Source organism: Lactuca virosa, chromosome 4 (genome assembly GCF_052849685.1).
Source record: "Lactuca virosa cultivar CGN04683 chromosome 4, Lactuca_virosa_CGN04683_v6, whole genome shotgun sequence".
In the NCBI taxonomy this organism is placed as follows: domain Eukaryota; kingdom Viridiplantae; phylum Streptophyta; class Magnoliopsida; order Asterales; family Asteraceae; genus Lactuca; species Lactuca virosa.
This window is the reverse complement of record NC_136429.1, coordinates 495,510,620-495,523,525: the sequence shown is the minus strand read 5'-3', so window position 1 is coordinate 495,523,525 and position 12,906 is coordinate 495,510,620. Positions and strand designations below refer to the sequence as shown.

General features: G+C 37.5%; 1 protein-coding gene across 1 annotated transcript; it reads left to right on the top strand.

Annotated features, from left to right (window-relative positions):
- The first annotated feature begins 8,850 nt into the window (after window positions 1-8,850).
- Window positions 8,851-12,413, top strand: LOC145109321 (receptor-like protein kinase FERONIA). The gene has a single exon (XM_079046471.1). The coding sequence runs from the start codon at window positions 8,882-8,884 to the stop codon at window positions 12,341-12,343; it is 3,462 nt and encodes a 1,153-aa protein (XP_078902597.1). The 5' UTR covers window positions 8,851-8,881; the 3' UTR covers window positions 12,344-12,413.
- The last annotated feature ends 493 nt before the right edge of the window (window positions 12,414-12,906 follow it).

The window sequence follows — 12,906 nt, the reverse complement described above, 5'->3', positions numbered from 1 at the left end:
TTGTCGCTGCTAAACTTGATCCCTAGGTGGTGGCTGTGTAATCCCGACTAAAGTGCCCAGTCTTGCCGCACTTGTAGCAACCTGAACCACCTCCCCTGCAAGCTCCATCGTGCGACTTTCTACACTTGCCACAGCGGCCCCGGCGCTGCTGGCCTCTCGATCTCGAATCAAAAACCTTGGGCCTCTTGACCTAACCCTCAGAACTTAAACCTGATCCGGCTTCCTCTTCTTCTCCATCTCTAAATCAATCTCCCTCTCTATGGTCCTCACCACCATGTCTTCCAGTATCTTGCAACTGGATCTGCTCACAAACTGGCTGATGTCGCCCCTCAACATCTTGTGGTATCTCACCTTCTTCATCTCCTCGTCCGCCACATACTGTGGAACCAGTAACGCCCTCTCACGGAACATAGCAATTCTCTCTGCCACTATCTCAGTAGTTTGGTGAAGTTCCTGGAACTCCCTCGCCAACTGTTGGACCTCAATCACATGTGCAAACTCAGCCCGAAACCTCTTCACGAAATCCTTCCAATTCATCGACTCAACCGCCTCGCCTCCCAAGGCGTGTCCAACCTCCTCCCACCAATCTTGAGCTCTGTCTTTCACAAGACAGGAAGCAAGTCTGGCCTTTTCCCCTTCGGGGCAACAACTAGTACGGAAGGCGTTCGTGACATCCACTAACCAACGAATGCTCGCAATCAGGTCCTTCTTCCCGAAGAACTTCGGAGCCCCACACGCCCGGAACTCACAGAAAGTCAAAATGCGAGCTCCCATCATTGCCACCATCTCATAACAAAAAGTTCCCATGCGCTCATACATAATCTCCATGTTACCCTCTTTGATCGTACCAAAGATCACAATCAAAAATATTGCGGGTAATATCTGATGAAATGAACTCCCGCATCTGATTATCCATATGTCCGGCCCCAAAGCCCGAACCTGAACCATCACCAGCACCAGAACCACTACCAGATCCTCCTTGAGTGACCACCATACTGAAAATAGACCAGTCAAATCATCATAATATATATATATATATATATATATATATATATATATACATCGAGGAATCCCATACTCTAAAAGCTTCACGGTCTCATCGTGGCTTTCCTTGACTCGAATACAGATCCCCTGCTTCCAGTAGTACGGGCCCATACCATCCTCCATATCTATCTGTACTTTCCTCAAGGATCGCTCTGAGTCCTCTAAGTAAATCCTTTATCCATCCAAATAATCCTCAATAAGACAAGGTTCTTGGCACCGAATCACCTCCTAGGTTTTCCTAGAGCAACCACCACACCACTCTCTGCCATCCGTTATAGAAGGAACTCCCCCTAACACTCTCTAACTAGCTCACGAATACACTTACATATCACTGACACCAGATAATTCCTCGAATGAAAGGTCTCATACTACAACGGTTAGACTCAAACAAGAGTTGCGTAATAGAGTTAAAACCTGGCCTTCTAAAATTATATAGTCTTATTAATATGTAACTTAACGTATTCGCTTACTAGTTAGTTGATGTTAATGGGAACTCCTAAAAAGCACAAAACAAGCAGCATTCGAGCATCAAGTAATCGGAATCAAGCATAACCTAAACAGGCCATCCTATCATTGATTGATTAGTACTAGCATGCAAGTCTATAAGCTCAAATAGTAGGCACATAAAAACATCTCTCCTAGCATTCTATCATGAAATCCTGAGCAGATCATTATCCCTAATCTGGCATGTGATTCACAGATTCACAAATCAAAGCATAACACAAAACTTGTATGGGTATTTTGGGAAAACTTACTTGATATCGGTCGATTGCATGCACCATACACCTTTCTTTTATTAGAAAAACTCTTTTTATAAAACATTTCTTTTTATGAAAAATATGCCAAACCCTCAGTTTGAGTTCAGATATACCCGAGAGTATGTCTGAATCCCTCAAACCAAGGCTCTGATACCAACGTGTAACGTCCCAAAATTTAAGACCAAAAATTTCGTTTCCATAATAATAAAATCATCAATCAAACATGTTTATAAAACCATAAAGGGAAAATCAGAGTATGTCAATCAAACATCCCAAATACATCAGAGTCAAGTAAGGCGGAAATCATGGTGTGTGTATGATGCGATCATCCCTAGCTCTTCCCTTTTGATCTGGAAGTACCTGAAACATAAACTGGAAACTATAAGCACGAAGCTTAGTGATTTCCCCAAAATACCACATACCATACATAGTTGCCAGCTCAAGGCTGTGTCGGGTCTATTTCACCCCCGAGTCTATTTCACCCCTGAGTCTATTTCAACTCATGTGTCGGTTATTTCACCCTCGAGTCCATTTCAACTTATATGTTAGCACAAGGCTGTACCGGGTCTATTTCACCCCCACATATATATATAGAAAACATGCAGACATGAATATAACACATACATCAGGTGTCACAAAGACTACAAGCACATAACATATCCTAGTGTCCTACAGTATAGTGAGCAAACTCACCTCAGTCTGCTATCAGTCAAACAAATACTCGGGCTCCTGAACCGGAGAATCCCCGCGCTAACCAATTAAATAAAACTCCAATTAATAATTGGGTCATAAACCATAACAAGGAATCTAGTTCATTTACCCAACACCCAGGGTAAAAGACCATTTTACCCTCTCCTTACTAGGCCCAATAACCGAGGCCCAAACTCGATGACACTAAAAGCCCAAAAGTGGCCCAGTCGCTAAAGGACACCCAAAGTCCAATACGGGACCAAATCCAAGGGGGTCCAAAGCCTCACAATGGCCCAAATTCAGAAAGGCTAGTGGCCCAACAAAGCCCAAAACCCTAATAGTCCTAATATAGCCCAAACCACAAAATTCAACGAAAGTCAACAGCTATTGAGTATGCCCAACGTACTCAGACTTATGCCTGGATTACGCCACCTTTGGCCAGTACGCGCTCTGTACGAGCTGGGAATGCCTAGCGTACTCCACAGCAGCCCAAACTCACCATTAAGTGCTTAATTGGTTAAGCCACTAACTCCACTTCTCAGATCTTATCCTAAATAATGTCTTAACACGTAAAGTTGGCAACTTTACTCCTTTGCGTGTCTTAATGGGACCCAATACTTTTTTTGACCATTTAAACCCATAATATGAGACCTAACTCATGCATGGTCCAATAATACACAACAAGATAGTATTTTTATGCACAAGGAACATTAGAAATGCTAAGATCTACCATCCCTAGCTTCTGGAGTAGCTCATACTCCCAAGCATGACTTAAGGGACCATAAAATGCACAAAAACAAGCCCTAACTAGATTTATCATAATGAACCATCAAGTTAAGAGCTTTATACCTCCAGAAGCATTCTAAGGGGCTGTTTGGCAGGATCTGAATTTTTAAGATGTCTGAATTTCTAAGAGGGTCTGAATTTTTAACATGATGTTTGGTTAGAACCTCTGAATTCCTATGCTGAATTATAAAAATGACCATTTTACCCTTCTGTCTTATTTTTCGTTGAATTCAATGTTTTAATTTATAAAACAACCGAACCAAAATCCTTAAATAATTATAAAAAAAAATATAAACACCATACAAAATATTATGTTCTAATAGGAAGAGGTGAAAGTATGATCCTATAATAAAGAAATATATAAAAGTACATTGCTATTTCATGTCTTCACCCTTACAAAAACAAGCTTACAATAGGCTATGAAAACAAACTGAAATGTATGTTTATATGGATCACATTAAAAAAAAGCCTTTTTATGTAAATTTCCAAAAGAAGACCAAAATACCCTTTAAAAATTTTCTTGCACCCAACCTTTAAACCATCAACGAACTCCTTTCTTCCGGCCATTCAAAGTCTCGATGCTTCATGTAATCTAGAATAACGTAGTCCCACTTGATAATAACAAGGAAAATACCATTATGCCCTTTATTCTTATTTTTGCAACAGGTAATTCAATATCTTTTTATCTTCAATTCAGAAACATTAATACCCATCAAACTGCAACCAAGGGTATGATTACAGAATATACAATCTAAACATTAATACCCATCAAATACAACTTTGTGATTTGATTAAAAAACCATTATGTAATACATATATTGATAGAACCTTACATGACTTTTCACAAACAGTTTGTGTGCTTAAGAGCTTCAGTGACAAATCTGATTTCAACATTAAAGCATAACATAATTTCAACAAATCATATCACAAAATCACAAAATCAGAAAAAAAAAATCTTATTTGAACACATAATAATCGAGCATAAAACACAGAAAACGGATTTGAACATAAAAAAATCACAAAATTAGAAAAAAAAATAATCTAATTTGAACATAAAAGAGATAAATTATCGATTTGAAATCAAATTTGAAGAGAAATCGATTTCAGATGAAGAAGAGAAAGCTGATTTCGTTTATTTCAAACCAAATCATTCATAAAAATAGAACAAATATCGAGTTTAGGGGAAAAAGGAAGAAATAAACCTGTTGTCGGAGACGGAGGACGAAGTCTCGTTCCACACGACGGCGGCGGCGACGACGTTTCAAGCAGCGGTCGTCGGGGAACAGCGTCGTCGGCGAATCGGGGGTGAATGGAAGAAGATCGCACAGATGGAGGAGAAGTGAAGGCGTTGTTTTGGTGAAGGATCGATGTCTAGGGCATAATAGGAACGCGTCTTTTTTTTTTAAAATTCAGATGTTATTTAATATCTGAAAAATTAAGAGGTATTTACAAATTTAAGAGGTAAAAAATAAGAGGCAAACAAACAATCTTAATCTGAATTTTTAAGACATTGCCTCTTAATTTTGCAATTAAGAGGTAAACAAACAACCCGTAAGTTGGTGATGATTCTGGATCCACAAGCTCCAACTATACCAATCCAACTTCCAAGAGTTCTTCTTCCTTCAAGATCACCAAAAACACCCTCAAAGGTCACTTCCAAGCTCAAAACACTCAAATGGAAATTAGGGTCTCGTTCTCAAGGTTTGGAGAGGTGGAGGCTGGTCATAAGAAGGTCCAAGCGTAACTTAAGGTGTTAAAATTGTGCTCAAACCCTAAAAATTAGGGTTTGTCCCCGATAGCCGTGCGTACTCCACATACGCCCTGCATGCATGGATGCCCCCACGACTAAGTTTTCGACCCAGTACGCCCAGCATACTCCTAGCGTACGCCCAGCATACTGCCCAGGGATCCAATTGCAAATGGTTTTTAAGTTGAGGAAAAAATGAGAAATACCTGAAATGCGAATGTTCCACGTATTTACCCTTTTCAATTTCTTTTATATTTTTCTTTAATTAAAACCATTTAAAAAAAAGAAAAATTAAGTAATCCAACCTCTCTCTATCTCTCTCTCTTTCACACACACACACATATCCATAAGGATCATTCGTTTCACATATAAAGACCCAAATCTCCATGGTTCTCTTCCTTCTATCCCTTTGGTTCGCCATCCCAGTTTCACTATCACCACCACCACTACACTCCTCCATATCCACCAACCTTACCTTCATCTTTTCAGGTAACCCTGATTTCTACAACTTGCTCAAAAAGAGGGGATTTTTTATTCCAACTAATCTTTAAGAATCTTGAGCTTGCTCCAGTTAAGTCTCCAACCCTCCAACCCTTGAATTTGCGTTCTGAGCTTCTTCTGGTTAATCGGCTCGGAATGTGCACTTTTCGGCAACCGACGATCGCTTGGTTTTGGGCTATGGTCAGTTATTGGACGGTGGTGTAGCAGATTGGAGTCGGAAAAAATACGTTGAAACTCAAGAACCGAAGATTTGTAAATTAAAAAAAAATTAAAAAAAAACAAATCGACATTTATAGGGTTTCCAGATTCGAAGATACGTCTCTATTCACATGTGTGTTCATGTTTGTTCATCTTCATCTGGGTTTCTTGATTACGGTTTGTAACGAGCTTACACACATGTCTAGGTTCTTGAAATCTAGGGTTGTTCGATGGTGGGTTTCTTAATCGATTTATGGAATGGTTTTTTGAATTTTGGTTTTGATTTTTGATTTTTGTAATGGTGGATTTCTTTAAAATCAAGAACATGAACTCAAAGATGAACATATATTTATGCAAAATCACCTTGGATATTCGATTCTTGAGTTGAACAAACATAAAAATCGTTTCCTCAAGAACACACACATTTGATTTCTGTTTTTTTTTTTGTTATGAATTCTTGAAATGTATATCTTTTTTAAATTGGTTTCGATTTCTGATTTTTGGAGGGTGGGTTTCCTAAAAATCAAGAACATGAACTCATACATGAAGATATATTTCTGCAAAATTTCCTCAAATCTTTGATTCTTAGGTTGAAGAGCACGCACACTAAATCGTTGAGAGAGAAGAGAGATTTGTGAGCCATTCATGAATTTAATAATAATAATAAAATATAAGAAGGAAATAATGAAAAATAAATAAATATGTAAATGGTAAAAATGTCATTTTAATTTTAAAAAAAAAATTCACCAAATTTACAACAAAACTAGCTAAAAATGATTTTTTTGTTAAAAGTCATATCTCCATTTTAACAAAATATTGAAACCATATTTAAGAACTTTATGCTAGATTTCTAGAAAGCAAGAACTGAAGTTCTTCCTGAAGTATATTATATATTATTTAAAAAAATGCTTGTCAACGTACTCATTAAGCACTGTCGCGTGGCATAAAAAGAACTTAAAAACAAAGGATTGAGTTAACTTATCGTTTTCAAACGATCCTTTTAATAAACTTAAAGACTAGTGGACGTGGGCAGCTAACTAAGAGGTGTTAGCACACCCAAAATAGGTCACCTCATATGTAATGTCGGAATGGTGTTATAATACCAAATAAAGGAAATTGACAACTTTTTATAACATCTTTAACTTTCTATGTTATTATTTCTTTTTCTATTTTTTTCAGGTTTTTTTTCTTTTTTCAATTTATTTATTTTTAATTGTTTTTTTTTCATTATATTTTTTTAATAACATTGAATTAATCAAAAAAAATGAAACATACAATCAATTAACTCCTAGATTAACCATAACATTAAAAACTTAAAAAAAAAAAAAAAAAAAACATTACACACCAAAAAAAACAACGTTGAACACACACAAAAAAAAACAAAACAATTGTCCTAGAAACTAAAAACCAATCAACTAGTTATCCAAATATTGTCTTTTGATTTTTTCATTCATCTTCCGGAGCACTAGCGCTACTTGTGCTCTCATATTTGTTTCGCTGGTTTGGAGAATTGCTAAATCCTTCGCAATTTGATATTTCTCTGCTTGCCTACAAAGAAACTGCAAGTGCTCATGTTGCACATCAACATTTTGTTGGGCGATCAGATTGTGTTAGTCGAACTCTGCTTTCATTTCCGCCAACTCTTGTGCCCTTCTATCAATTTCTTCTGCGATATTCCAATATGGTTGTTTCTTCATAAGCGTGTGGAATTTACCGAGCACGACTTCCCAAAACCCAATTCTTCGCATATCATTTCCTACGGTTGGATTCTTTGAAGTCTCGCACTACGTCACCGCCAAAGCATACTCCTCCTCATGGGTGTTTTGCCGTTACCATGTCGTCGAGGGTTGGCCACGTCAGAAAAACAGTTGTGGACGGCCCACACCGTTTAGTCTAAGTAATATGACACCGACTGAAAATTCGATAACCGTTTTTGGTTTTCTTATTTTATTTTCGTGACTTATTGATAACTATAATTAAACTTAGGTGGCCTTCGTGTCCTTTTCTCTGTGCTTAAAGAACATAATTATTTGTTGGAAAACGAAACTGATCTAATTTGTATAAAGAAATTCTATATATTTTTTATGGACCAATTAACTCAAACCTATAAAATCACATTTTTTTATGGCGTGTATTATTTTAATTTTAAGACAATACCCATTTAGTCAACGGCAACATTTTGGTGTACTTTTGATTCATTTATTATATTAATTTATTTAGATAATTTTTTATATTTAATGAGTCAAATAGTTGTAATTAAACAAATGACTAAAATAAATCGTCAAATAGTCTCGAAACCTCAAGAGTCTTTACATGAATACAATTTTCTAAATTGTATGATTCAAAATATTATACTATATTTATGAGTATAGCTATTAAAAATTATATTATACTTCTTATTACTTATAAAAATATTAATGTATTAACTTATTTTTCGATATCTTTTATGGTATAATATTTCACAAACCAAAAACTAGTTTATAAAATAGATTTTTAAAAAACTACTCAGAATAATATTTCCATGAGTTTAATGAAAACTTTTTAAGGTTTTCTTAAATATATCATTTATTAATTATAAAAATACTCAATTTTATATATGTATTTTTATATATTTTATATATTTTAGCTAGTTAAGCTTGTGGTTAACTATTCTGTTAAATATAGTCTAAAAGACAAAAGTTAATTAGGGGGCAGGTGACACCCAACTTGTCACGTTGTAACTCATTCTAAAAAGGATACGTGGTTACTTGCATTGATGTGGTTACTTGTTATCAAACTGAAATGAGCCAACAAAATTTCAACTTCTATATGTAATAATACAATTTATACAAATAGGGTGATTTCCCATTAACAAAATTGAGATGATTTATTAAGCATCGTGTGGAAATTAAGGGGTTCTCTCGATAATATCATTATGTCTATATTATTTTTATGGGTCCCATCTTCTGCTCAAATATGTTTCTCTGCTAACCTTCAAACAACGTGTGCCTTGTGAATCTTGAAGACATACTTTATGCAGTTATGCTTCGCATGTCTATTTCCTAATTTTGCTATTAGTTGACCACTTGATCCTAACAAGAATATATATCGAATCTTTGATCCTCACAACTACAAAACACAGACTAACACCCACACACATACATACATACATACTAAAATGTACCTCAATCCTCTCCTTTTTCTATTCATCCTTCGACTCATTTTTATTGTCGAAGGGAGCTTACCAGCTCCCTACTACCCGATCGACTACATTGCAGTAAATTGTGGGTCGATCGGGAACTCGTCCGCACTCGACGGACGAGACTGGACTGACGATTCCAGTCTCTCGAGGAACCAGGCTCGTAACTCAATAAGGACAAGAGCCGTCCACACCTCTCTTTCCGGCGACCCGGTCCCGTATTTGACTGCACGGGCCTCCCACTCACGGTTCCTCTACACATTTAAACTCCACCCCGGGCCAAAATTCATTCGGTTACATTTCAATCCTGCATCCTACATCGGGTTTGAAACATCTACCGATTTGTTCACGGTCCAAGCTGGACCGTACAAACTCCTACACAATTTTAGTGCTTTGAAGACTGCTCGAGCTCTCGGCGTGATCTCGTTCTCGAAAGAGTTTTGCGTAAGCGTAGATGAAAATCGTGAATTAACTATAACAATCTCTCCGAGTTACGGAAAAGTTTACGGTTTCGTGAACGGGATTGAAATTGTCTCGATGCCTTCCGGTCTGTATTACACACCAGAAGGCAAACCAGGACCGGAAGTCATCGGACCTCACCGGTATAACTTCTACATCGACAACACCACCGCACTCGAGGCGGTTCACCGGTTGAACACAGGCGGAACCGCCATTTCTCCGGTCGAAGACACGGGAATGCTCCGACGATGGTCAAAAGACTCCGATTACTTATCGGAGAAGAACAAAGTTTCACCGGTTTACCATGCTACTACAATGATCAAGTACACAAACTCACCGTCATTTTCCGCACCTCTTAAGGTCTATCAAACATCATGGTCAACCAAAGGCAAGAAATCAACAACTTTTACGTGGAAATTACCGGTCGATTTCGGATTCCGGTATTTAATTCGGATTCATTTTTTTCAATACGAACCCGCGAAGAGAAGTAATGGAGAATTTGATGTCATTGTCAACAACCAAATAGCCGAGAAAAATGTTGATGTCAGCAAATGGAGTGGCGGGTATGGGATCGCGGTTTATAAAGATTACGTGACAGCAATGAGAGGGGATAAAACGAATGGTATGTCTGATCTTTCAATCGTTATCTTTTCAAAAAACGGATTAACTGAAAGTAAGTTAAACGGGTTAGAAATCTTCAAGTTAAGTAACCCGGACGATAGTCTCGCGGGTTCAAACCCTTCGTTTCAACCAAATTCATCGCCAAATTGGTTGCCAAAATTACCGATTTTTGGCACCCTAAACGTAATAGCGACAAAATTCATCGCTATAGTTACAGCATTAAACATAATTGTGTACATCCAACGATGGTTTTGGGAGGAAAAGCTCGGGAAAAAGACCGTTTCAACCCCATCGACATTCGGGGAGACGTCGCGTTGTTTCTCGTTATTAGAAATCAACGAAGCGACCCGTGATTTCGATGAGACATTAGTGATTGGGATCGGCGGTTTTGCAAAAGTTTATAAAGGCGTGATCGATGGCGGGAAAACGGTCGCTGTTAAACGAATGAGTTCGAGATCGAAAGAAAACACGCTCGAGTTTTGGATGGAAATTCAAATGATTTGTCAGCTTCGACACAATCATCTTGTTTCACTCATTGGATATTGCCACAATGGAACAGAGATGATCCTTGTTTACGAATATATGTCACACGGGACACTAGCCGAACATCTTTTTAACCTTGGTGAAGACCAAAGTAACCGATTCGAGTCACTTCCGTGGGACCAACGGCTCAAGATTTGTGTGGGTGCGGCCCGCGGGCTCGACTACCTACATAACGGGACACATCACGGTGTGATTCACCGTGATGTAAAAACATCGAATATTTTACTCGATGAGGATTTCGTCGGGAAAATATCGGATTTCGGGTTATCGAAAGTCGAAAACACGAGCCAAATTTTACGAAAATCTTACGTTAGCACAAATATAAAGGGAACGGTCGGATACCTCGACCCGGACTACTTTTTGTCCCGTAAGTTATCGAGAAAATCCGATGTGTACGCGTTTGGTGTGGTGTTATTTGAAGTTCTATGTGGACGGCCCGCGGTGGACCCCGGGCTCGAAGAAGACCAACGCAGTCTCGCGATATGGGCCCGCCAAAGCATCCGTGAGGGCAAAATGGACCAAATTATCGACCCGAATCTACGAGGCGAAATCTCGCCTCGTTGTTTGAAAATATTTACGGATTTAGCGGAAAAATGCACGGAAAATCAACCGAAAAGAAGACCGAGCATGGCTAGTGTAATCTCGGGACTCGAATTTGCAATTGAGCAACAAGAAAGAGGAGATTGGTTCATGCCCGAAGAACAATATGTTATATCTCCAAAAGGAACATCAAAAAAGAGTTTAAAGCCGAAAAGATTGAAGAGTTGGAGATGGGATTTGCTTTGGAACGGGTCAAAAACCACAAAATTGGATTCGTTTGTCTCGGTGAGTAGCTCGAAGACAACCGATGACGGTTTTCGCCGGTTTCTTCTTTCTGAAATTTACTCGGCCACAAACGATTTTGATGAAAATCTCATTATTGGTTCGGGTGATTTTAGCATCGTGTATAAGGGTTACATCGATTATGGAAGTCGAGTGGTTGCCATGAAGCGATTCAAGAAGTTCTTGATTGAAAACTGGTTGAAAAAAACCGAAATCGTGCATGAATTTGGCAAAGAAATCGAGACATTAGCTCAATTGCGTGACACCCATTTGGTTTCATTGATTGGGTATTGCTACCATAAGTCAGAGATGATTCTTGTTTATGAGTATATGGTAAACGGTAGCTTACGTAGTCATCTTTATGGCGCCCAAATCAGCGATCCACTCACTTGGAAACAAAGACTTCGGATTTGTATCGATGCAGCACAAGGGTTAGCATTTCTTCATACAGTTAATGGGCAAACTGTTCTTCATCGCGATGTCAACCCAGGAAACATTTTGTTGGATGAAAAATGGGTGGGAAAGGTTTCTGATTATGGTTTTACAAAGGTGGGTCCACTTTATGCTGTTTCAGATAATCTCACTGGGGTTATAGGCAATTGCTTAGGGTACTTAGATCCTGAATTAATGTTTGCTAATAGCACAAAACCGAATGAAAAATCTGATGTTTATTCATTTGGGTTAGTGTTGTTAGAAGTGTTATGTGGTCGAAAGCTAGAAGATCACACGCTTCAAAGAGATCAAGTGTTCTTAAGAAGCTGGGTGAAGAGTAATATAGCGAAAGGGACGATTCATAAGACGATTGACCCGAGTTTAAAGGGGAAAATAGCACCTGAAAGCTTGAAAGAGTTCATCAAGATTACTGAGCGTTGTTTGGTTGACCAGAGCAATGAACGACCATTGATGAGTGAAGTTGTTAAAGCCCTTAGATTTGCAGTTCAACAACAAGATGTTGCAAAATTTAGTAATGGCAATTCGGTTTCCAAAAACATGTAAACCATTTTTTTATACTTGATCAACTTAATTTGTAATTGTCAATGTATATAACTATATATAAGATTGTTTTTTAGAGTAATAAACCCTCGAATGAAATTAAATAAACGTTCTATCTTTATATTTTAATAAATAGTTTTTATGTTATTTATCAATTGTAAAATGAAAAATATTGGTAGGTAAAGGAAGAAACGTAAATAAGTAAAATGAGTGTGGCTTAACTCATTAAGCCATTATATCCTATTAAGTATAAAAGTAAATAAATAAATAAAAGGTGTTCGTCCTGGATCTTTTGAAACTTTATTTAAATTTTAGACTATGTTTGGCGAACTAGCTGAAAAACTAGCTATTAGCTGAACAGCTAGCTGTTAAATAAAAAACTAGCTGATAACTGAAAAGCTAGCCGATAAAAAATAGTGTTTGGTAAAACTAACTGAAAATATAAAATTACATAAAAAAGACATTTAAAAGAATGTATTTCTATAATTAATTAAGGTATATATTTGGAAAATTTTGAAAAAACTCCTAAAAAGCTAGTCTAGATAGCTTTTTAAAAAACTAACTTA

Excerpts from the sequence above, each read along its gene's own strand:
- LOC145109321 (XM_079046471.1), top strand. The coding sequence starts at position 8,882 with ATGTACCTCAATCCTCTCCTTTTTCTATTCATCCTTCGACTCATTTTT.